The sequence below is a fragment of the Melospiza georgiana genome, chromosome 16 (genome assembly GCF_028018845.1).
Source record: "Melospiza georgiana isolate bMelGeo1 chromosome 16, bMelGeo1.pri, whole genome shotgun sequence".
Lineage (NCBI taxonomy): Eukaryota > Metazoa > Chordata > Aves > Passeriformes > Passerellidae > Melospiza > Melospiza georgiana.
In genome coordinates, this window is record NC_080445.1 from 8,037,630 (window position 1) to 8,062,181 (window position 24,552).

A 24,552-nucleotide genomic window follows, 5' to 3' on the forward strand; every position below is an offset into this window, starting at 1 on the left:
AGCCTCCCTCCTCAGCAGAGCTGTGTCCCACTGAAAACACTGCAGGGGAAATGCATAGGATGGAGAGGAGGGAAAGAACTCAACAACAGAAACAGACAGGTGAAACCAGGGTCCTTTCAGGGTAGAAATATTCAGGAATTCCATTTATTTCTCAGCTACAGCACTGCAGTGCTTTAGAATGCAAATTGCCCCTTTAGCCCACCAAGCTTGGCTCTACTGCACAATACAGTATTTTGCACATCTGCTTAATGAGATGTGCAGAATGGGAAAACCAGATGTAATGGTCTCTGCTGCTGAGAGGAGACGACTGGAAACAGAACCTTTTGTCATAAAAACAGTCATGCCCTTCTGAACCTGTTGAATTCTGAAACTGTCTTGGGCATATTTTTGCAAATCATGATTTGGTATTTGCAGCTGAATGATCCTGAACATGGTCTTGCAGCTGTTCCTTTGCAGCTCAGAAATGGGGTTTGCTGCTGTTGATATTAGTTTTTTCCCAAAAATTTAAGCAATCTCTATTTTTCTGCTTTTAATTTATTTCATAATTTAAAAGCTTTTCTCTTATGAGATATATTTAAATGGTTTTGGATGACTTTTCCTGTATTTCACAGCTGCATGGCCCAAGGCTCAGTTATAAAGCCTTGCTGATTCAGTTGAAGAAATGTGCTTGACCACATCTGTTTCTGTGTTAATTTTCATCTTTAAGCCACTGCTGGAAAGGAAAAACCTGTAAATTCTAATTCCTTCCCTGTCCACTTTCTAGGTTTGATGTAGTTTTTAATGCTCCTATGAATATGAATTGTGACTTGCCAAATTAGTGTGAATTAAATGGGAAGAGTCATAGCACAGTTATTCAAACCACTTCCAGGGGATGAGACTGTTCTTCTAAAATAAGTCATCCACAAGTCTGTAACACAACCAAAGCTCTCAGCATTTACTTTACAATGTCCCTGAGCCTCAGAGAGATGATGTCGAGACAGACTTTGCCTTATTCTATAAAATCCACACTCTGGCCTTTTTAGAAGATACTATCTTACTTTTTAAGGTGGGCACTGAAAGTATCTTGAGTATCTTTATCTGTGAAGCTGTGTCACGTTGAAGCCTGGGTTCTGCCTCATTTGCTGAGCTCTTCACCAGGATCACACTCAATCCTCACATCTGCAGCTCCCACCCAGCTCCTCTTGGTAGAAGGGATTCTCATTCCACTGAGTTTGTCTTCCTGAGAAACAGGGACACTGCTTGGCTTCACACTGATGCTCCTTGTTTCTCAGTCATTAAATTGAAAAAAATGTGAAGTAGAAATTTACTTCCAAAATAGAGCTGTCTTCCTTAGGAATTTGCTTCAGTGGGGACTGTGAGATATTCTCTCTGTAATGATTTATATTACAAAAATAGCTCTGCCCTATGTCTGCAAACAGTTAGAAATGTGAGCCTGGAAAAGCAATCTAGCAGCTAACTCCTCAGCCCTAGAGCTTAAATAAACCAGTCATAAACAAAATGAATTACAAAAGCAACTGAAGAACTAAACTTCCCTATAAATACAACGTCCTCTCCTCGGAAGTCTGAAAATACTCCAGGTTTTTAGCCTGACCCACAGGCTGCTGTATCCAGGATTTTCTGGCCTCAAAGCAGAGAGTGAGTTCCAGAGCAGCAGAGTTTCAGTGGCTGTGCTGAGCAGGGTCACAGAGCTCCCATCCCCACTGCAAAACGAGGTCCTTGAGAGAACATCACCAAAAATTCCCATTTACACACCTGAGCTAGCAGTGCCCCTTCCACACGCCCTGCTGGTGCCACTGCTCGCACCAGCGACCCTGTGTGAAGCCACCGAGGGCTCTGGAATGGAGCCTGAGCTCACTGGGCGGTGACAGCTCCCTCCAGGGACAGCTTTCCTCTGAGCAGGAACGGGGACTGGCACATTACACACGGTGCTCGCTTCCTCGGAGCCCGCATGCCCTTTGGCTGTGGTTTTTATCTCTGTTTACTATTGAAAAAGCTTTAGCCGATTATGCTGTGTCATTCAGTTCCCTGCTAGAGTGGATGTCAGAGAAACTAGAAAGTGTGTGAGTGCAAAAGAAGTAGCTGTAATTTTTTGTGGCACAGGCAAGGTCATTAGAAATTATATGAGGCGATGAGCATGTGAGGATCTTAGATCAAATTTAACTGCTTTATCTGGAGACTTGAGAAAAGAGAAAAATGTGCTTTTTACTGATATTACCAATTAGGGAGCTGCCAGGTGGCCATTTAATAACCCAGATGTGCTCCAGGATGCAGCATCAGCAGAGGCTGTGTGTGCAGTGGAGCAGGGGAGAGCTTTCCAGGGCACAGCACCAGGCAGCTCCTCCTGGCTATGGGAGTGACTGGGGTCTGGGAGATGTGACAGCAGAGGGAGCCCAGGGTGGGAAATGCAATCCATGAAGGGATGAGAGCTTAGGAAAATTGCAGAGAAGGAGAGAAATGCAATGAAAGAAGGAAATGCAATGAAATCACAGAGCAGTTGGCCCCTGGCAATGGTGCCCTGACTCCGCATCACACAGACACACAGGTGTCCCTGGTGCTGCTGGGCTGATTTAGAGGCAGCTGAGAGCAAAGGCTGGGTGAGTCATGGAAATGGGTTGCAGCACCTTCCCCTTTTGTCACTAGCTGGAATCTGTGTCTGTCACACTGATGTCAGCCCAGTTCCTGCTGGAAACTGCATCATCACTGGCACAAGATCAGCTGCTGTGACTCTCTCGTGCCTCAAGGGACCAGAGCCTCAGACAGAGGCGCTGGAGCCCAGGCTTCTTGCTGATCCCTGAAGTACACCAGGAATGATGTAGGAGAGGGGGGTAACCTTCCACTACAGACTGAGCTGTCTGGGCATGATGCCCAGTGAGAATTCGGGAGGAAGGATTGAAGGGAGCAGCACGTGAGCCTGGGAGGCAGCCAGCAGGGCTGAGCCTGCAGCTCTGCCATCAGCAGGAGGCACAGAGCTCAGCTCAGCTCACTCCAGGCACTCCCTGCCCCTGCCACGGAGTCAGCCATAGAGATGGAATAAATACAGGTCCCTGTGGCAAAGCCAAAGCTAATCCTTGCTGCTGACAGACTGGGAGAGAGGGTTGTAGGAAAACAGTCCTGCTCCTGGTTCCCCAGAACTTCTTGAATAAAATGTCCTGCACTTGTCCCTTCAGAGTACAAACCCAAGGCAGAAAAAAGCCTCAAAATCACACAAGGAAAGAAACTGCATTGCCATGAAGCCTGTAAAGAGACAAATGTTGCTAGAGATGGTTCTGAAGAGTTAATTGCAGGTACCTTTATTGGAGGGATGCTGCTGTGAGGAAATAAAGTCAATTCTGTAAGGACAAGAGAAGCTGGACCTTTATCAGCTGCCACCAGCAGTGGGGAAGCACCAGCTACAGTGGCTTGCCATTTATAAAAACATCTGGAGATAAGAAGCTTATTTTTTGGCAGAGTGGTAGCTGGCTATTCCAGCAAGCTCAAGTGGTGGTAATAAGGATTTGGCAAAAGAACAGGAGAGGAAGACACCTCATCTTAACCTTGCATAGCCTCTGTTCTTCTTGCTTCCCCCTTGCAGCAGGAAGCACTGTGAGCTGCTTTAGCAGGATTCAAATGGAAATGCTCAGAAATAGCCATCAGACTGCCTTCCTTTGCTTTCTTTACTTTTTCAGAGTGATGCTCTTTTCTCTTAACTTTCAGGCACAAAGAGGCTGAAAGTCTTTGGGTAGGTTTGGGCATGGCGTGGCATTTTGAACACCAACATCCCTGGTTTGGTTTGTCTGGGAAGCTGCTGAGCTGATTTTGCTGCTTGCTGGGCTGGTTGTAACAACTCGAGTGCATGCTTTGGATGAGCTGATGTTATTCCCAGTGTGTATTAGCAAGAATAGAAATCTGCCATAAAATCATGTTCTGCAAAAGCAGTATTCATTTCCTCATTTTCTGCTTTAAAATATCCTGCATTTGCAAGCCTGGCCATCTGCATCACAGCCATTACATGTGGGAAGTATGGAATGTGTCTTATCACACACAGAGCGTGCACAGCAAAGGACATCCAAAGGTTATGTTGTCATCACGTCAAATGGATCTGTTTATTCTGAGTGCTGGAGGAGCAGAGCTTAATCAGAGCATCAGCCATATGCAGATTTGAAATTAGATTTTACAATAACCACCTGTCTACTGTTTTGAATCCTTGTCATATTCCTTGGGTTAGAGCTGTGCTTGCTCAGTGAATGTGTGTGCTGGGAGAAAATCATCTAAAAGCCTTCATGGCATGATGTAAAAAGCACTTAAATGCATGTTTATGTATGAGTGTGCAAGGAAGCACATGTCTCTCATGGCTTTGTGCTACAAGCTGCTGTGAGGGCATTCCTTTCATGTAAAAATCAATAGTATTGTGACTCCCCACATAAACTTCTTTTGCTCTTCTTTTTTTGGCTCATAAATTTTGTATGCCTTCAGCCAAAAAAGTCACTGTGAAGTGATGCAGCATTTGATCTTTCTCTTCTGTAAGTTTTTAAAGGAATAAGTACAAACATGCACATAATGTTTGTGTAGTGCCTGCCACAGTTTTGTGACTCACAGCATTCTGCCTTTAAGGAGTAAAAAAAAAAAAAAAAATCTGTCTGAAAGCTTAAGCCTCTCTCCTCATTATGTTGCAATATAAAAAAAAAAAAGAAAATCTGTGCATTTGGTTATTGCAAGCTGCATCAAGGCAGTAGTGAAAAGAGCAACAATAGTCAAAGTAATGGTTGACATTTTAAACACTGGCACTTGGAAAGAAGTGGAATTAAAAAGAATTGTAGAGCAAAAATTGACAAATAACTTGTACCACCGCTTAATCATATGCTCAAAACTGCCTGAAACAAGCAAGCACTACAGGCTTTTTTCTTGCTTATCTCCACTGTGATAATTATTCTTCTAAAGCAGTAGCTGCTCTCCCTGGGGAAAACAGAGAGTTCATTTTTTAAAAAATTCAGAGTATTGGCCCTTCCCACGGAAGTCAATGGCAGTTTTTCATTGAATTCAACAAGAACTTGAAAGGCCATTAAATGAGATCAGTAATGCAAGAGCTTTCCAAAGACATCCTGGCCCAGATGCTCCCTCCCGACCACAGGGAGCAGCAGTCACAGTGCTCTTAGGCTGGCCACTGCCTGAAGCTGTAGTGTCCTCTTTCCAGAGCAGGAGCTGTTCTCACCACTCACACAGTGCACTGAAATGTGGTGACTCAGAGCTGCGTTGAGTCAGGGAGGTGCCCTGGCTGCCCAGCTGGGCTGAGGTGAAGCTGCTGCCTCTCTGCCTCTGTCCAGGGTTTAGTGTGAATCTCAATGTACCAGGAAGGTGCCAGAAGTGTGGCCTGAGCTTCCTCCCTCCAAAGCCGAGGGCTTTGTTTACACCAGGATGCTGAGATGGCCAAAAAGCTCCACTTTTCCTGTGCTTTCCCTTTCAAGAGTTTGACCTCGGGCATGTTTTGCTGCTTGAGTTCTCCAGGTCCAACCACCCCCGCGGTGGGATTTGCCCATTGCTGGACCACGTTCCCTCCCACCCTGCCTCAGGCTGGACCCAACACATCAGGCAGGCACAGGATGCTCCCTGTGCTCTGTGGGTTACAAGCTCACTGCTCGCTCCAGCTCCTCGCCTCAGCTGCGGAAGGTGTGACTTTGTACGTTTTGACTTTGCTCATTCAAGCTCACAAAACAACCGCATCTGTCTCGAAACTCAGGTGTGTTTTCTCATCCAGCGAACTCTTCGCGGCAAGGCGCTGCCGTGGAATCGCTTTATGAGCCGCGGCCACCGCTCGCCGCTGCCCCGCCGTGCCTCGGCTCCACCGGCGCCTCCCGCGCCGTGTCCCGGGGGCCGGGAGGGCTCCGCATCCCTGAATTTCCGCGCGGGGCCCTCTGGAGGTCAGTGTTCGCCCGCGCTGCGCCGGACCTGTTGCGGGCCCGCGGAGGCTCCGCGGGCAGGGCCGGGCCGGGGGGAGCCGCCCGCCCGCTCCGAGCGCCGGCCCCGCGCCCGCCGCCCGCCCCATCGCCCGCGGGGGCGGCGGGGCCCGCGCTGCGCTGCCGGTGCCGGTGCCCGTGCCGGTGCCGGTGCCCGTGCCGGTGCCTGCGCGGCCGCGGAGCCGCCGCTGCCCGGGGCCGGCCCCGTCCCCCCGCCCGGGGCGGCGCCGCTGCGGCGCGGGTGGGGCCGCGGGCGGAGGCGCCGTGCGCGCCCGCGGAGCCCCGCGGAGCCATGGCGTACATCCAGGTGCGTGCGGAGCGGGCCGGCGGCGGGCCCCGGGGATGGGGGGGTCTCTGGGACGGCTGCGGGACGGGAGCGGGACCCCCCCCGTGCTCCGCGCCCGGTGCGGGTGCGCAACTTCGGGTTAACTTCTGGGGAGGAGTTCCCGGAGGCGACAGCAGCCCCCGGCGAGGGGCCAGGCGGGGCCGGGGCGGCAGCGGGGCCGGCAGCTGTTGATAGCGGGGCACCGGGGCAGGAGGGGATCCCCGCGGGGCTGGCGAGCAGCCCTCAGGCCTCTCTTTGCTGGGGGAGCGGGATGGCCCCGGGGGTCAGGAAGCCGGTCCCCGTCCCGCACAGGGATTTATTGGAGGGAGGAGGATGCTGACCCTGCGGGCAGGCTGAGATGCCATGGGCCGCCCCGGGCTGGGCACGGTCCGGCGGGCGGGGGGCACCGGCGGGGTGAGGGGGCTGCGGGGAGCCCGGGCTGTGCCGTGATGGATGGATGGGCTGTCCCTGCTTTGGGGGGCTGAATTTTTGTCCAGCTGGTCAGACCCTGAGCGACCCCCGAGCCGCCCGCTTCCCAGGCATTGCCCCGAGCGCAGCCGTCCTGTTCGCGATGAACCGGAGCTCGGGGGGGCATCTCCAGCCGGGCGGGCGCTGGTTCCGACCCCGCTACCGACGCCAGCCGTGCCCCGTCCCGCGGGGCCGTGTCCGCTCCGCCCGCCCCGCCGCGCCCCGCGCTCCCCTCCCTGAGCCGCCGCCCCGGGAGCGGGGATGCTGCGGGCGCTGTCCCGGAGCCGGGCTGGAGCGGCCGCGGGTGGAGCCCGCCCGAGATGTCCTGCGGGGCTCGGGGCTCCCGGCGCCCCCCGGCTCGGCGGGGTCTCCAGTGGGGCCGGGCAGGCCTCCCGTAGGGGCCCGTGGGTACAGGGGGGATGCGGAGCAGGGCATCAGCAGCACCCCGTTATCAGTCACGGTGGGATGGTGGGCGGTGTGAGGGGACCGCACTGTCCCCAGGCTGCGCTGTCCGCTGCCGATGGAGCTTGTGAGCCTTTCCTGGGGTGTCACCGCGGTGTGTGACCAGCGAGGACCCCACCCTGCTGCAGCATCCCCGGGGCACTGCCACGCTGGTTTGTTGTCGCTGCTCTGAGGACCTGGCTGGGATTGGTGGCTCTGCTAACCTGGAGCAGGTACCCCCAGCCAGGGTGGTGGGGATGGAGCCCTGCCCCCAGGCTCGCCCTTGGTGAGGGTTCACTCGTGCTGGAGACTCCATCTGGCCTGTTCTGTGCTCGGCCAGTTGGGATGACGTGGCACAGCGTGGTGGTGCCTCCCTGACCCCGGAGACGGAGCCGTTCTCCAGGGGTTGCTGAGCACATGGCAGCTGCTGTGCTCCCGGGCATCCCCCAGCGCCAGCCCGCTGCCACAGCCCTCCCCAGAGCCCTGTCCCTCCCCAGACCTGAGTCCTTCCCCGAGCCCCGGTCCCTCCCCAGACCCCTGTCCCTCCCCACAGCCCTGTCCTTCCCCAGCCCTGCCCCTCATGCCTGGTGCCAGCAAGGTGGGGGACCAGGTGGTTGTGTTTGCTTTCCTTTCATGGGCCCCTGCATTTCAGCCCTGCATTTCAGCTGCTGTTGACTTGTTTACCTCTCCAGCACCGTCACACTCAGTCCTTACCCCTGTCCTCCCATTTGGGGGTGGCCACAGGCTCGTTCTGTCCCAGTACTGTGGGATGGCCGTGTGCCCTCGGGATGGCCGTGTGCCCTCGGGGCTGGTGGCACACAGGGCTGGCCTCCTGTGCCCCGTGGTGGCTGGGAGGGCTCTTGGCTCTGAGCCTGCCGTGTCCCCGTGGGCTGTTTGGAAAATCCCTCTCTTTGTGTGACACGTGCTCGGCCTTCGATCGCGTGGCACCGATCCAGCCGCTTTGTTTTAGAGCAATTTAAAAATCCTCCTTGCAGCTCTTCTAAACCACTGGGGCTTTGGCTGCAACTTTGCATTAATAAGGAATGATGAAGCCCTTTTAGCCATTTAGCATTTTCTTAAACAGCTGGCCCATGGGTATCTGTAATCACTGTCTTGTTTCATTGCACCACAGCTCTTCCAGTCTTTTAACTGCTCCTAACAAGTGCTGGCTTTTTTGACAAGCACTGGCTTCCAAGAAATTTAAAAGGAAGGCTTGCACCAAAACGTGCTCCATGGAAGAGTTCTTGGAACTAAAGGCAACTTCTGCATCCCAGCTTCTTCAGAAAAGGCTGCTTGTGTCATGTCATGAGCATAAAGCTAGGAGCCAATTTCTACACTTGGAAGAGTAGGATGGAATTTTTTGTGGTTTTTTTTTCTTTTTTTTTATTGTTTTGTTCTATGTTTTTGTATTGTTTTGGTGGGTTTTTTTAGGCATTCCCCATATACAAAGACAGCCAGAGCAAATAGGAAACTTTTAGACATTATCAAGGTAATCCAATAGATAAGACATTTCAGCAGGTATCAGAAATGCTAGTGAGTCTCCAAAGGAAATGGGTCCATTATATGTATATATAAAATTCCAAGGGTGGCTTTGTGAATAAAAACCTGGTTTGTGATGCCTTCTTCCTTTGCTGTAGATTTTCCCTGTGCCTTGGGGGAGGTGTCTGCAGTGCAGATTTTTGAATGGGAATGTGGGACTCAAGCCTTTAACTTCTATCTTTTATGTTCTTCAAGTCACATCTGAGAATGAGGCTGAAGGTGCCAGAGATGTGTATGCAATGGAGAGTATTCAGTCTGTCTCCCTTCCTAGAAATGTTGCTTTAGTGAGTTGGTATTGGAACTCCATTGATATGGGCTGAATGTGGAGAAAAGCCTTTTTTTTCTGCTGAAAAATTTGGATATGGTTTGCTGTCAGCAGCAAGTAGTTGCTGCAATTAGAGTCAGGTTACTAAAGAAAATAAAATAAGTGGTTGCATGTGATACCCATTGGCAAGAAGCAATGAGCAGGATTTTCATGCTTCAGAATGGGTTTGGGAGTTTTGATTGTGGGAAGGGAGGAGCAGAAGGAGCTTTGTAGGGAAGGATTGGAAATGGCAGAAACTGATGCCCAGTCAGACCTCCCCTTCCTCTAACATCTACAAGGTACTGTCTTGCCAAAATTCAAACTATCCCAGGCTGGGGCATGTCATGGCAGAAAATTTAAAGTTGTTTGAGCATTGCTAACTTGTTTTTGTCCTTTTCATTTTGTTCCCCTTTGCTTCATCCTGGATGTCTAAAAGGACAGTTGGAACCAATAAATGAGGTGAGTTAATCTGATGATTCACTCCCCGCTCTGTCTCCTTGCTCCATCCTGAGGGGATTGTCTCGTGTTTTCTGACTCTCTACTGATGTCCTGGATATAAGTAATGCACTGCATTTTGGGCTGGTAATTTTTTGGTTTGCAGTGCCCAGATTTTGTTTATGGAAAGAAATGTGTGTTTTACTGTAGCAAAAGGCCATGTTCCAATGAAGTCTTCTCTGCAGATCAGGTTCCTCTGAGGAAACCCCTCCACGTGGTCCACACTCATGAATACTGCAAATGTCTGGAGTATTTTGGGGAGATAACCATGGAGAATCTCTCATACACTTTATTTCTGCAGTTTCTCAGGAGCATCTCAAGGTCACGTACAGCTGTAAAGCAGTTTGACCTGGGTGCAGGTGCTGTGCCCTTGTGGCTGTGTGTGTCCTACAGAGCACTTGTGCTGCTTAATGAGCCCTCCCTGAGCAGCAGAAATTGGGGCTGGTGTGGGTGGGAAATGAGCTGAGGTTTGGCTCTCTGCTCCTCTCCAAGCAGAGCTTTGAAGTGGGGGGAAGGCTGTGGGGATGGTGTGGAAATGGGAACACAGGATGCTGCTGCTCCACTGGGGAGCTGACACAGCTCTGGTACAAGTGGTGCTGCCAGAAACCTGAGAAATGAGACACTCTTCTGGGTCAACTATTGTTCTAAAAGATATCATTGAAGATTCTTCATTAAATTAATCATGGTAGCAGAGCAGAAGCATGAGGATAGTGTGCTCTGGCTACCCCATTTTAGTGGTGAGTTTGTTGGGCTGTAATGCTCCATGTGTATGGATTGTACAAATATTACTGGGACATCTACAGGCATGAAGTGTGTTCACATTGCTGTGTTAATTAAATAGATCCTTGCTGGATTAAATTGAAGCTTTCACTTACCTTCTGGTAGTAATTCCTTCTGTTGTATGTTTGCTGATCTATTAGATTGTTGATGTGTGTGGAGGAATATGCGTGTTTCCACTCCAACAAATTGCTGTGCCACAGTGCTTTGTAAATCACCCTCTTGCCAACCTCCATAATAATACATTGCTACTAGAGGGGAAAATACCTGCAGAGAATGCTTATTTTCCTGCCTTGTTATGGCATCGTGGGGTTGGGCTGGTAACTGCATAGCACTTGTCTGTTGGTATAGATGAAATAAATGCAGTTCTTAATGTTCTGTTGCAGAAACACAAACACAAATACAGCTGGGTGTTTTTCCCAATAACCATTGATGGGCTGTAATCCTGTGCTCTGGTTTGCCATGGCTGCAGGGTCTGCTCGCTCGCCTCTCCGATCTCTTGCTGTGCCGCTGGACTTGCAGGAATTGTTGTCAGAAGTGCTTTGACTGCAGCTGTTGCCAAACAAATGAAGATGAAGTTGAAATCCTGGGACCTTTTCCTGCTCAAACTCCAGCCTGGATGTAAGTTTAGATGCGTGATTTCCTGGCTTTGACCAAGAGTAGGGCTGCTCAGCTGGGATGAGAGAATTTATATGAATTGCAATGGGACACTCAGAGGATGCCACTTAGAGAGCAGGAATCTCCTGAGGGTGGGAATGCTGGCTACTCCTGGCATGGTGAAAAGGGCAGCTCTATTAACTCAAATAGCAAGGTTAGTCTTTGTAAAAAGTGTTTCTGATGGGAAGGACAGAAGTTGTTTTGTAAGCTGGCATAACAAGGATAGCTGGTTTAGCTGTGCCCCTTCTCTAAAGATGCCTTTCATCTTCAGTCCTATTTCCTCTTCAAATGGACCAACCCTTTGGAGCACTTCAGCTTGGCTGAAATGCTGATGAGGTTGTGTAGAAATACTTTCTTATCCTAGCATGAAGGTGGTTATCATACAGGCAGATGAAAGGCATGGCTCCTCTGTGCTCTGAAGGGGAAATTCATTTAAAGTTTCATTCAGCAGGACTTGATCTCCTGAGTCACCATAGTACTCATCAGAATTTCTTCTCAAATCATTAAAGAACCACAGCACCAGGTCTTATCTGGAGCTTTGATTGGTGTGTTTGCAAATCCACTACAAAGGAAGTCAGTGAAGTCTTTCCTCTTTCACTCCCTCTCCGTCAGGAGTCTGCAGCACAGGGGTGACCCTGTGGAGGCAGCAGTGGAGCCAGGGAGGGAGCAGAGCTCTCTGGTGTTTAGTGGCTGTTTTGTCAGCTGGGCTGGGCTTTGTGGAGCAGACCCTTTGATGGACACTGCTTCAGCATGTCTGGAACTTGTGGCACAGGAGAGCCCTGCTCAGCACATCCTGTGATGCTCAGGCTTTGGTACCTGGGCACTGAGGCACTCAGGTAATTTTATCTACTCCTGTGAGTCTGTGCTGCTGTTCTGTCTCAGCTCTGGAAGGGTCATGTCTTGGTGCTGCATGAAATAAATTTTCTCATGTTTAAATCTCAGTCTTGTCCACATACTCTTTTGAATTCAGGTAGAAAAGGATGGTAATTAATACTGAAGCAATAAAAATAGAGCTGTTCAGGATGTGTTAGAGTGGTTTTTAGATGTGGAGCAGCATATTTAAGAGTCTGATATATGCTCAGAAACTGATTCACCTGCAATTAATGGGGAATGGAAACAAAATCAATGCTAAATAGGAGAGCATCACGCACAGGAGAGCACAGTGATGAGGCTGCAGTATTGGACGTGGAGAGGTTGGTGCAGCAGCAATTACATCTTGGGAACAAGGAGCTGGGCTTGAGGGGAGAGGGTGATTCAGAGCTTATCTGCTGTGCTGAGCAGCAGAAGGGACATCCTGTGTGTTTTGGGGTGTGGAGTGATTGTTCCAGGGTGAAGTTTTTGAGTCTTGGATTCTTCTGTCTGGCTAAAGGGCTGATGTGAGTGCTGGAGCCCTGTTCTTATCATCTCGAATCTCAGCTCTATGGTGCCTTTGCAGATGAGTTGGACTTTGCCGTGGGCAGAGAACATGGAGACCTTTGGACTTGTAAAATGCTCTCTGCAGCCTGTATTGTCTCTCCCTGGTCCTGCTCCATCTGAGAGCCCCTACATGGAATGGCCATAAGCAGAGGACAACACTCTTTGGTGAAAAACAACCCAGTTCTTCAACCCTGTTGCACTTTGTGCTTCACCCACAGATGCTCACAGCCCTGGGAAGGGTCTCTGTGACCCCAGCCCAGGCCATTTTCCCATCTTTCCATCCAGCTCTGGGTGGTTTGGTGCAGTTTGTGATTTGGTTTGGGTCTCCCTGTTCTGCTCCAGGCTGAGAGAAGGTGAATTCCCAGAGGTGAAGGCTGAGAGGGGCAGCAGGCACCAAAGAGGAAGGCACAGGACAGGAGCCTGGGTGCTGCCGTGGCCCAGGGTCACTGCAGTCACCTCTCCTGTGACACCACTGCTCACCTGTGACCTCTGAGGGTGCCTGTGACACACAGGGGTGGATCAGCTGGACAGGAGGCTCTGCTTGCTTGAAGATGCTGTGGGCTCCTCTTGAGCTGGCAGGGACCCAGAGTGGGGCCAGGCTGTGGGATAATAATGCTCTGTGCTTCCAGGGTGGTTTGCTGGAAAATGGTCAGGGAGCACAACAACTATTTGAGTGGGGAGGACAAAGGGAGATAGGTTCTCTATTTCTCCCTAAGATGTGATTGAGAGGAGAGAGGGAGAAAATGAGCCTGTAGAGGAACAAGGGTCTGGAAGAAGAAGAGGAAAAGAAAGTAAAAGGCATTAGCCAGATTTGGTATATTTTGTTTGCTGGCAAATAGGAGACCCAAGCTTTTTGTGTGGAAATGATCCCGTGTTGACTCAGAATTCAGAAACCAAAGAAGAATTCTGTTTTTGCTGTGTTGATCTTATAGTTTTATATCTCTATATGCGTTTTTGGGTGTAGGGAATGATCTCTGGAGTTAGATGAGTTAGTTACTCAGAGTAAGAATTTGGACTTGTTCTTACAATAAGGTTTTTAATGTTTTTAAATGCTCAGAGATCCGTGTATACTAGTTGAACCCCTCATTTTTTTTTTTTAATTTTCCTCTCTTATTTTTGGAGAGGGGAATTTTGTATTTAGTGGATTTCCCTACAAGGAAAAACAGGTTTGACGTCACCTTATTTTTCATTTAGATGCATGCTTTGAATTTGGGAACAAATCAATTTATTGTATTCCTTGCTTGCAGCCTGGAAATGTTTTAAAAATAGATCTATGTTTTCAGCTGAGGTCTTTCCATCTTGCCTATGCTTCATGGGCCTGAGACACTGGTGTGATGTAGAATGCAGTTTGTGCCTTCCTCACCTTCCTACCCACTCCCCAGGGGAAAACTGTTTTTATGATCCTCATTGGTGAATGAGCAAACATATAAATGCCTGTGGTTAATGACCCATCCTTTCTATTTTGGCCCCAGGTTTTCCCTTTGGCAGCTCTGAGAAACCTCATTGTCCTGGAAATTCGGGAGTGGGTGATAAAGCTGCAAGTTTAAGCCCTTCCTCTTGGGAGAATATGGATTTTTCTGACTTTCTGAATTTTTTGCAGTGGCAGCTTAGGGAAAAAAAATATAATTCTTGCAATGAGTCCAGTTCAATGACCTGAGTGCGTGGTAACTTTTGTTATTTCATGAGGAGCACTTCCATCCTGGTCCTTGCAGAAATGGCCTGGGAATGAGGGTGGATGTCTGAGCTGCTTGTTATGGAATATTCTACACAAACCCCAAAGATAAACAGTGCACACTGTGAGTCTGAATTGAAATCAGGACACGACTCCTCTTTCCAAAGGTTCAGATTAAACAGAAACAGAGCTGCTTTAACCAGAGCCAAAGTTTATTTGAGGAAAAATTATTGTGGCTCAGTAGCAATTTCCTTACTAAAGGTCATCTGTATGTTATTAACTCACTATTACGTTTACCCATTGTAGAACATCCTTAATGCCTCTCTTCCTGATTCCCTTTTCACCCTGCCTTGCTCTGTGCATTTGCTTCTCAAACACAAGCATATCCAAATGCCACCTGTGATTGTGTGGACCTGCATTTAGGCATGAAAAAGCTATTTGTGTTCTAAGTACTGATTATATATCAAACTGGATGGTTTGGACTGCCTTTAATGGGCTGCAGAGCTGTGCAAATATTGTACACCCCTTTTAGCACAGGGTTTGGTTTTCATTATTAACAGATTTTTTTTTAGTGTGGATGAGTTGTGTGAGTCTGACTTGGTGAAATTTGCATGGATCCTGCTGTGAACTTTGTGGCTTGGATGAGAATTTCCAGTTGGTTTTGGGGGTTGGTTTGTTTTCTTAATGCTTGTTGGGCTTTTATGCAAGTTTACTGCTTTCAGCAGAATATATCAATTGCTCTGCTCCAGTCATTGGTTACTAATGAAAATGATTCAATATATTTCATTTATACCCAGCTGAGCTGTGCACATAGAAAGGGTGGCTTGGAAGCAAAATTCCCACAGAATTCCCCTTTGCTTTGCTCATTCTGTGCTGATGCTTTCCTTGTGATCTGCTGCTGTTTTCTGTCTGGTGGCCTGGCTGTTCTGCAGGATGCACCACACGTCACGGAGCCATTGTGTGATTCCATCTCCACCAGCAGCACTCCCTCTGGGCACACAGCTGCAGGCTTTACCTCCTGCCATTGTCACTGGCTGCTCCTGCCCTGCTTTCAGCCAAAGCTGGGAGATCCTCACTTCTTTCAGGAGCCACTGCAGCTGGGACATGTTGGGGGTTTTAACCAGAATGTTGTTTTAGATAAAAACAACTTGTCTGTACATGTATCTCCCCTTTCAGTTTGTTTAAATGCACATATTCTCTATGATGCCAGCCTTCTGTGGAGTCTTCTCCAAGATGCTACAAAACTCGATTTGTCATTTAGATCCTGCCAAATTCCCTGCTCCCACCAACATCCCTGGGCAGTACAATTATTGTCTGCTGAGAACCACATCTGGTTTATAGACGTGGATAAAAAGCAGCCAAATATTTTAAAAGGCATGCCAATAAATATCAAATAATGAATTGCGTCTGCAAGATCAAGTTTTGAAACTTAACTGGCAAACCTGCAGTGTTTTACCAGGGGGTGTGTGGTAGGTTTGGGATCTCTGAGCATGGTGATTTTCTGTGCTGGTTCCTTCCTAGTGAAGTCTGTGCTTCCAAAGTGTAGCTCTGAATTACAGCAGGAAGATACTGTTTGAAGTTTGTGGGGTTTTGGTTTGATTTTTTTTTTTCCTTAGAGAGAAGTATAATATTGTGGGGGGATAGAATATAAGACATTGAAGATAGTGCAGAAGGTAAGAGATATGTAGAAGATAGTGCAGAAGGTAATCTCACCCCTGAGGAGTTGCAGCTGTACTAATTACCAAAGATTAGGAACAGGCCTGCCCTTAACAGGCCACAGCTGTGTCCAATGAGGATGAGTGCTATAAAAGACTGGGTGAGGAGAGAGTTGGAGTTTGTTGGCTGGGCTGTGAGGTGGTGCCTATGAGAAATCACCAGGAAGGTATGGAACTTTTGCAATAAGATAACAACATAATATTTCTGATCAACATCTGAGTCATATTTGCCTTAGTGGCCTGTGTCATGCTGAAATACTGATAAAGCAGTTTGAAAGACAGGCAGAAAGGTCAAGAATCTGTTTTTTTACATAGATCTGAAGTCAGTTGCTCAGCCTTTTGCTTGCCAGACTGATCAGGAGATACCCCAGACTAGCCCAGAATGCCAGAACACGTTGTTATCCTGTATATCCTCCTTGCACTGGCTTGAATCACCCAAAGGTCTCTCATTACACCAGGATAAGCAGCCAAAACGAGGACAAGGATGGGGACTCTGACAATGCCACCAGCGAGCTGCCTCCTGCCCTGCAGGACGTGTCCCCTGACAGACGGCGCTCGTCCTCGGACACGTCTCGCTCCGCGTACAGCCTCACGCGCCGCATCTCCAGTAAGGCTCCTTCGCCAGAAATGCAATCCTTCTGGGGCACAAATCAAACTGTGCTGCTTGCTCTCATGTCTCTTGGACAGGGAGCCAAGTCAAGTTGAAGGCACGTTGGTTAAAAGCTCATCCTGTTCTGCAGGAGTGCAGGGGAAGGGGCCAGCCCTGTTTTTCTTGCTGAAACACGAGCGGGGTTGTTGCACGTGGACAGGGAGGGAGGAGTGCAGGCCAGCTTGTGCCCCAGCCTGGCTGATAATTGTGGGCAAGAAAAGGGGGAAAACCCCACTGTGGAGCCTGTGCACAGACACAGAACAGGAGCACCCAAAGCTGATGAGCGCCTGTAATTGCTCTAGTGCTCTTTAGTTAACTGTGGGCAGGGCATGGGGGAAAGCCCCACTGTGGAGCCTGTGCTGGCACAGACACAGAATAGAAGCACCCAAAACTGAGGAGAGCCTGTAATTGCTTTATTGCACTTCCTAACAATCACATTTGTGTTTTTCTCTCATTCAGGTCTGGAGTCAAGGAGGCCAAGTTCTCCACTAATTGATATCAAACCCATCGAGTTTGGAATAATTGGAGCTAAGAAAGAAATAGTTCAGCCAACTATCCTGCGAAAAACCTACACCCCAGATGACTATTTTAGAAAATTTGAACCCAGGCTGTACTCTCTTGACTCAAATAGTGATGACATGGACTCCTTGACAGATGAGGAGATCTTGTCCAAGTACCAGCTGGGCATGCTGCATTTTAGCACACAGTATGATCTGCTGCACAATTACCTAATAGTGAGAGTCATTGAGGCTAAAGATCTGCCTCCTCCAATTTCTTACGATGGCTCAAGGCAAGACATGGCTCACTCCAACCCCTATGTGAAGATCTGCCTCCTTCCTGACCAGAAGAACTCCAAGCAGACCGGAGTGAAGCGCAAAACGCAGAACCCAGTGTTTGAGGAGAGGTACACATTTGAAATCCCCTTTTTAGAAGCCCAGAGAAGAACTCTGCTTTTAACTGTAGTGGATTTTGACAAATTCTCACGCCATTGTGTTATTGGCAAAGTGTCAATGCCCTTGAGCGATGTCGACCTTGTGAAAGGTGGACACTGGTGGAAAGCCCTTGTGCCTAGTTCTCAGGTAACAGAATTTATCAGATTATTGCCACAGTTCTTCTTGCTGTTTTGGGGGTTTGTGTGTGTGGTTCCTTTGCCTGTTGGCAAGTAATGCTGTTTCTAATTAGTAATTGTCATCTTGTTAATGCAACATCTGCTGGGTTGGGATTATGTGGGCCTGTGACTGGTTTTATAACTCACACTGTGAGGGAGAGGAGCTGGCTTTATAGTCACGAGCAAAGATCCTGTGTCAGCTTAAACGAGAACAACTCAAGGCTGCTCTGGAAGTCTGCACCTTTGGGCAGGTGTTTCTTGTGACCTGCATCCCTTCTCAGGAATGCTGTGACCCTGTCCCACCCAGGTCATTCCTGTGCTCTGGGGGGGAACCACTGGTGCCATTTAAGTAATGATTTGATTCAATAAAACATGCAGAAGATGAAATCCACCCAGACCTGTGGCATAATGCATTAGCAACAATCTGCAAAGGAGTGGCAGACTTGTTTTCATCAGATCCCTGAAGGAACTAAATTTGCCATAAATATTTGTCTGATGCACGTGGGGTGTTGCATGCATTTTGGGCATTCCAGCCATTCAGTGGGGTGGGCAGAGGAGATCAGAGGGTCTGTGTGCTTTCACCTCTGTTCAGTGGAAAGATCTGGGCTTTGCAGCCAGGAATGGTGGTTACCCAACAAGCTTTCCACTAGTGGTATCACCCATGTAGCAAGAGGCACAGAACCCTCTGAAAAACCAAGAGAAGAACATGGTGTGAACAGCATCTCAAGTGTTTTACTAAGGACAGGAAGATTGGTGTAACAAGCTTGCCTCTCTCAGTTCCTTCCCAGCTCACAAATTGCAATTTCCAAGGAGTCCTTGCTGAGTTAAACCCTGTTGGATGGTTCACTTTTCCTTTGATTTTTAGGTGCTCGCAGAAGAGTGCCATAGCCAGAGATTCTGGATGAAATGAGCAGTAAATCATTGGCCTCACTGCTGTTTTACACTGTGGGTTCAAGAGTCTGATTTGGAGTGGAAATTTGCGATCAGACACTCGTGGAAGGGGAATACCCTGAGCAGTGTTTGGAAGTGAAGCCAGCGGGGCTGGAGAGGGGCTGGGGGCACTTTCCTCTCTTGCTCAGAGCTGCTGCTCTCTGCAGAGGGCAGGAGGATCAGGGCCCCAGGTAACTGAGACAGGAGTGTTGTGGATTACCTTCAACGATGCTCAGGCAAGAAAGGAAAGTTTTGCAAGTTGTGCACAAGTGAAAACCATGGGGTCCCTGAATGTGTGCTCTATGTAGGGCATATCTTTGCATCCCATTGTCCTCATGTGAGTCCCACCATGCAGTTTTGCTTCTCCCCCTGCTCCCTACTTTTGCATGATAAATACTTCTCTGTATTTTGCATCTCTTTCTGAGTAACATGGACTCATTCCACAGCCAATACAGACCTTGATTAGAAAAGATCATCTCTGCCTTCATGTGCCAAGCTCAGAGCCAGCTCTTCCTTTCCCCCTCTCCAAAGTTTCATTGAAAGCTGCTGCTGTTTTCAGCAGTGCTGTCTGCTTCACCAGCATTCAAGATAAATTATTTATGCAGAAGTTGGCATTTCTGATATTTATAAAAGGAAAGAGAAAGACAAAACTCCATTTGAATGCACAGGCTTAAAAGCCTTTGCGTTTATCCCCTTGCTATCATATGGAAGAACTTAGGCAAAAATTCCTCCACACTTTGATCAGTAAAGTGGTTCTTTCATACCTTTTTGCTGGTTTTACCTCAGCTGGCAGATTGCAACTGTAAAGGGATCAACAGTGCTTATACAGGACATCCAGGGATGATGTTTGGCATTATCTTCTCATATTTTCTCAATGATAAAATTTTTAAAGTTCCTTGAGTAAGGCATGTTTCATCCTAGTGGTGATTAAATTAATTGATCAAAGAGTTGAGATAAATGTTAGGAGAAGTAAAACAAAGCTTATTGCTTTGAAAAAATACATTTTTATGTCTTTCAGTAACAGTGATGTTTGTGCTAGAAACTTCTGAGGGATTTTTTAATACTAGTTGCAACCTTCTGCCTATGGAATGATAGATTTGACAGGTTGACAATTTTTTTATACTTCTCACTTTTTTGGTTGATTAGCTGAGGGACAGACAGCCTTTATCAGTTTCTTGTTGGATTGAACCTGAGCCTGCTGAAGTGTGCTTTGTGTTGAGAGTTGCTGATAGGCAGGGACAGAAATAAATATCTACGTGCAGTTGCATTTTATTTGGCAGAAGGCATCCTTGGATCCTGGAGAGCACCACAAACCAACCACTGTGGTGCAGTTCTGATCTTCAGGCAGGAAAATTTGCCAGTCTGGGGCTGTGACACGGAGCAGCAGCTGGCAGCACCCCCAGAGCCACAGGAGAAAAGGCTGGACCAGGTGCTTGGAAAGGGTAACAGGAGGAGAGAAACACAGACAGTCATAGATGTGATATGTGAAGATGAAAGACAAATTACATGAATTTTGTTTTTTTTATAGAATTTATAAACAGAAACATCATGAGCTGGAGGGAGATGGAGGAAAGTGAATCCAGATGGCAGGAGCTGTGGGGAAGTTTTCTCTTCATCCTGGTGGGAGTGGGAGGGTGGCAGGCACTGTGAAAGAGCAGAGAAAGTGGCCAAGTGACACAAGCTAAGATGAGCACCTGCTTTGCACTTGCTGTCTCCACCTGGGAGCCATGGACACAGAGTGTGCTGATAAAGGCAGGTGCCAGGTCCTTGTCCCACCATCACACTGAGCTGGAGCCTGCCTTAGCACAGGGCTGTGCCAGCACCTGTGAGCTGCAGAGCTGGGGAAGGCCAGGAATCTTGTGGTGCATGCAGTGTCAGCAGGGACAGTGAGCTTCTCCCGGGTGGGCATGGTCCAGCTCTGCTGCCAACAACTCTGTTGGCTCCTCTGGGAGCTGCAGCAAGATCAGCTCCTGAGGCCTGTGGATGGGGTGTAGAGCTCCTCACTGTTGGAGAAGTATTTTCATCAGCCTGAGGAGCCAGAGCTACAGACTGCTGGTGCCAGGCCCTGGGCAGGAGGCTGTGCCTGCACAGAAACACCTTCTGAGCTTGGGTCTGCGTTCGGTGTTTAGGGGGATTGTGGCATTCACATTCTCTGAAAAATCCCTTTGCCCAGGATTTTTCTTCTGGGAAGCTGAGTAGCCTCAGAGAAAAGGGAAACAACTGTTATCTCATCTGCTTCTCCTGTGTTTTGCTCATGTGTAGAATGTGTTTGGAGATTGTTTCATTGGATTCTGGTGTGAATTCTTTTGACTCAATGGCCAATGAGTGCCAAGCTCATTGTCGGGACTCTGGAGAGAGTAACAAGTTTTCATTATTATCTCTTTAGTGTTCTCTAAGTATCCTTTCTGTATTCTTTAGTATAGTTTAGTATAGCAATCTTTAATGTAACATAGCATCATAAAATATTAAATTAGCCTTCTGAGAACATGGCGCCAGATTCATCATTCCTCCCTTTGTCTGGGGGCAACCCAAATACAAAAGGGGATTGAGCCCAAAGTGGAGGCACAGGGAGCTGCTGCCTGATGCATCATCAGAGCCAGCAGCTGAGCAGAAGGACTTCTTGTGGAAAATGTCAATGCAGGTATTGCCAAATCCTTTATCCTTGGTAGTTTTCCCTTGCAGGGTAATTATTGCTTTTCTAAAACGCTGTAGCTGCTCATGGAAAGGCTCTTGAGTCCAGTCCCCATAGGAACACTCTGCACTCCTTAAATATCCCCTGAAACATGTGTGGCTTTGCTTAATTGCCATGAATGAAGTTGGCAGGCCTCGCTGAGCTGGGCTCACATTCGTGTTTTTCGCCGCTGAAACGAATTCTGAAGCACATGTTCAGGACCCCAAGTTTTATTGACATATGATTCACTTCTCTTTTGGCAGATTTGAGTGGGCAGGAATAAATGTTTTAGACCAGCAGTAATGAGAGCTTGGAGATCATTTTGCAAAAGGAAAAAAAAAAAAAAGCCTAGTTATGGTGGGAAAATAGCATGAAGTTCCTTCTTTCCTCAAATTAAGCCGTTTTGGTAGTAGAGAGAGTGTGTGTTGGACTTGCTTATTTAACTTCATACTATGAGTGCACTGGAATGACCTGTCAGTTGTGATGTTCAGGATGGTACAAGGTGGTTCCATGGGGCCATGTTAGCTCATCAGCTGGATGGTGAAATCACCCTGGAAGTTTTCCTGTGGCCAGTGGAGGAGATGCCCCGGGCAAAGCCTGGCAGGACACCCCCACCCTGCAGGTCACTGGAGTTAGGTCACTGTGATGGATGCTTGTCCATCATGATAACAACATTTTTAACTTTTAACCTGTGGTTTATTTTCATATTTTGGCTTGTGTTTTTCTATCTTCTTTTATTTCACTCTGTATGTTTGTTTTTCCTTAGTTCAATTTCAGTGGAAATTGAACTTTTTTCCCACCTTTCCTTTTTGAGTCTGTAAAGCTCCAGCATTGAAAAATTTTTCTTCTTGACTGTTCTCCCTTTATCCTTATCTGTATTCCTGGTCACCTCACCCTTCCCCTCAGTGCTGTTCACACCTTGCCCTTGCTGCAGAGAGCTGGGCTGCTGAGGTGTGTTTGTGGAGGAGGAACAGAGAGGAGAGGCTGGTGGGGTCCAGGAGCAGGACCTCTCCATGGGATATCTTCTTCCCAAAGCTTTTTGCACAATAGAGGCTTTCTCATGGCAAAGACAATTTGCCTTTAGAAGGGGTTTTGTGACTCTCTTCATCCTACATCCAGTTGGTGCCAGTTATGTAGGAAACACTGCTCTTATTCATTGGTAAGTATATTTTTTTTTCTCAGGTTCTGGTCCTTAATAGCTCAACCTTCCCCAAGCAATGGCTGTGACACAGGATGCTGTACAAAACCTGTTAAAGCAAACTGTTCTAAACCATCAGTTTCCTAATGTGCCTGGAGGTACCAACACAGAGCACTTTGAGGAGGAAAATCAATCTGAAACTTCATTAGGAGCAGTGCATGGGTGTCAGTGCTGATGCAATAATGTGCTCTGCTCCTTTTGGGAAGGGTTTCAGCTGCAGAATTTTGCTGATGTTGTAACAATGCACAAAAAACAGTCTGGGGGGCTGTGAGGAAGGAATTACCTGGTCAAACAAGATGTGCATTAATTAAAAGCTCATCTTCCTTTGGGGGAACCTCTTTGTGTTTCAGAGATGACAGAAAAGATTCTGGTTCAAAACTTCTGGGTTCAGCCCAGGCAGTAACTGGGGAAGGTTCTGGATCACAGGCGAGCCCGAGGCTGCAAATCCAACCTGGCAGAGTAATACAGCCAGGAGTGAAATGTTAATCAGAGCTTCAGGAGAGCCTCAGACATCCCAGACTCGGTGTCACTCCCGCATCTCATCAAACAGGAAATTGCTTTTCCAGGGTCATCTGGGAGCTCGGCACGAACTGCTCGTCATCAACATAATAATGGCAGCTGGAATGATGCCTTAGCAGAGAGGGGCTCCTCTGCATGGCAAAACACCCAAGGCAAAGCCAACACTCTGTAGTTTCCTGATGGACAGACCTGGGAAACACAAAATGCAGGCACTTCCTTGCCCTGGGGTGAGCGCTGTGCCCATGGCAGCTCTTGTGCATGGCTCCATCCTTAGCTCAGCCCCTGCAGGAGCTGGAGCTCTGGGGATGCTCCAGTGGGGCAGAACAGGATGGTGATGTTTGTTCTGTTCCCCACGGATGTCCCTGAGCACGGGCTGGAGTTAGGTCACTGTGATGGATGATTGCCCAGTGTTCCCAACCTGGGTGACGAGGCTGTCACAACACCAAAGGGAGCCATGGCATTGTTGGGAAAGGCTCAGGGAGCTGGAACCTCCTGCCTGTGCCTCCCTGTACCCCCTGCTCCTTGGGGCACCTGGGAATTGTCTGCTCAGTCACTGATCTCAGCAGTGACTGAGCACGGGGCAGGGACAGTGCCAGCCTTGGTGACAGCAGCCACGGATTCCTTCTCCTGTGGCTGACATCCCTCACTGCCAGCCACAGGGCAGCGTGTGGAGCACCTTTCCCAGATCCTGTGGCTGGGCTGGAAGAAATGCATTTATACCAGCAGAGGCATTGGCTGCTGGCACTGAGAGCCTGGGAAAGGCTGAGTCACCTGCCTGGCGAGGGGAGCTCTCTGTGATCTGGGCCCCCTTTTGGAGACCCCCATTTGGAGACCCCCTTCTGGTGCTGCTGCTCCTCCCTGCTGGCTGAGCTCCCCCATCCTGCCCTGGCCTTTGGGCAGGGGCTCTGTGTTCCTCCCCTCAAAATAATTAACACAAATGTGGGCACTCCTGGAGAGCATCAGAAGGTGCTGTTGAGATTTGTGAGATCAGGCTTGATTTGAGCCTGATTGAAGCTCATAGTCTGCCTGCTGTCTTTGGTGGATCACAGAATCTAGCATTTTGTATCTCTCCTTATTCAATTTTAAGCCTAGATAGCCAAAAGGATTTTTCTAGAAATCCCTGTTAGGTCAGGTCCTACAGAAAATTAGGTCTTGTGGAAGCCTGGGTGGGTTGGTTACACTGTGATGGTTGCACTGAGGGGCTCCTTCCATCATCTCTGCAGGGTGATGGGACATGGTTCTGCTGCCAGTGCCCAAATGGGTGTTACAGATCCAGCCTGGCACTGTCAGTGTACATCATCAGGCTTTTTTTTTTTTTTTTTTTTTTTTTAATAAATGGATCAGAAATGCAAACGAATTGGAAGCAGGGAGCTCTGCCTTCCCTTGCTGAGCTTCATGGCTCCTCTCTGGCCCAGGGAAACGCCTGCAGCTCTTGGATAAGGTCAACAGGTTCCATCAATGGACAGCTCCATAAGTAATTATCCTGAATCTTAATGCAGATTTTCAGCACTCTAAGCCTGAGGTGCCTGGAAAGAGCCCCATGCCAGCCTGCCCCCTGGCTGTGCCAGCAGTTTGGTATTTGCAGCTGGAGCTGTTTGTCTCTCCCCAGCAGGTGATAAAATCACTGAGCAGTTTCCTCATTTGCACTTCCAAATGCACCTGAATTTCCAGGAATTTAAGCCTGAATGGAACCTGACCAGCAGTGAATGCGAGCAGGACTGGGTCTGATAATGTGGTT

General features: G+C 48.4%; 1 protein-coding gene across 1 annotated transcript in view; it reads left to right on the forward strand.

Moving 5' to 3' along the window:
• The first annotated feature begins 6,183 nt into the window (after positions 1-6,183).
• Positions 6,184-24,552, forward strand: part of SYT17 (synaptotagmin 17) — a 34,638-nt gene continuing 16,269 nt past the window's right edge. Inside the window, exons 1-5 of the mRNA XM_058035571.1 lie at positions 6,184-6,237; positions 9,449-9,466; positions 10,752-10,900; positions 16,198-16,346; positions 16,848-17,467. Of these exons, the coding sequence (XP_057891554.1) occupies positions 6,223-6,237; positions 9,449-9,466; positions 10,752-10,900; positions 16,198-16,346; positions 16,848-17,467 (951 nt within the window). The 5' untranslated portion in view covers positions 6,184-6,222. The remainder of the gene's footprint in view (positions 6,238-9,448; positions 9,467-10,751; positions 10,901-16,197; positions 16,347-16,847; positions 17,468-24,552) is intronic.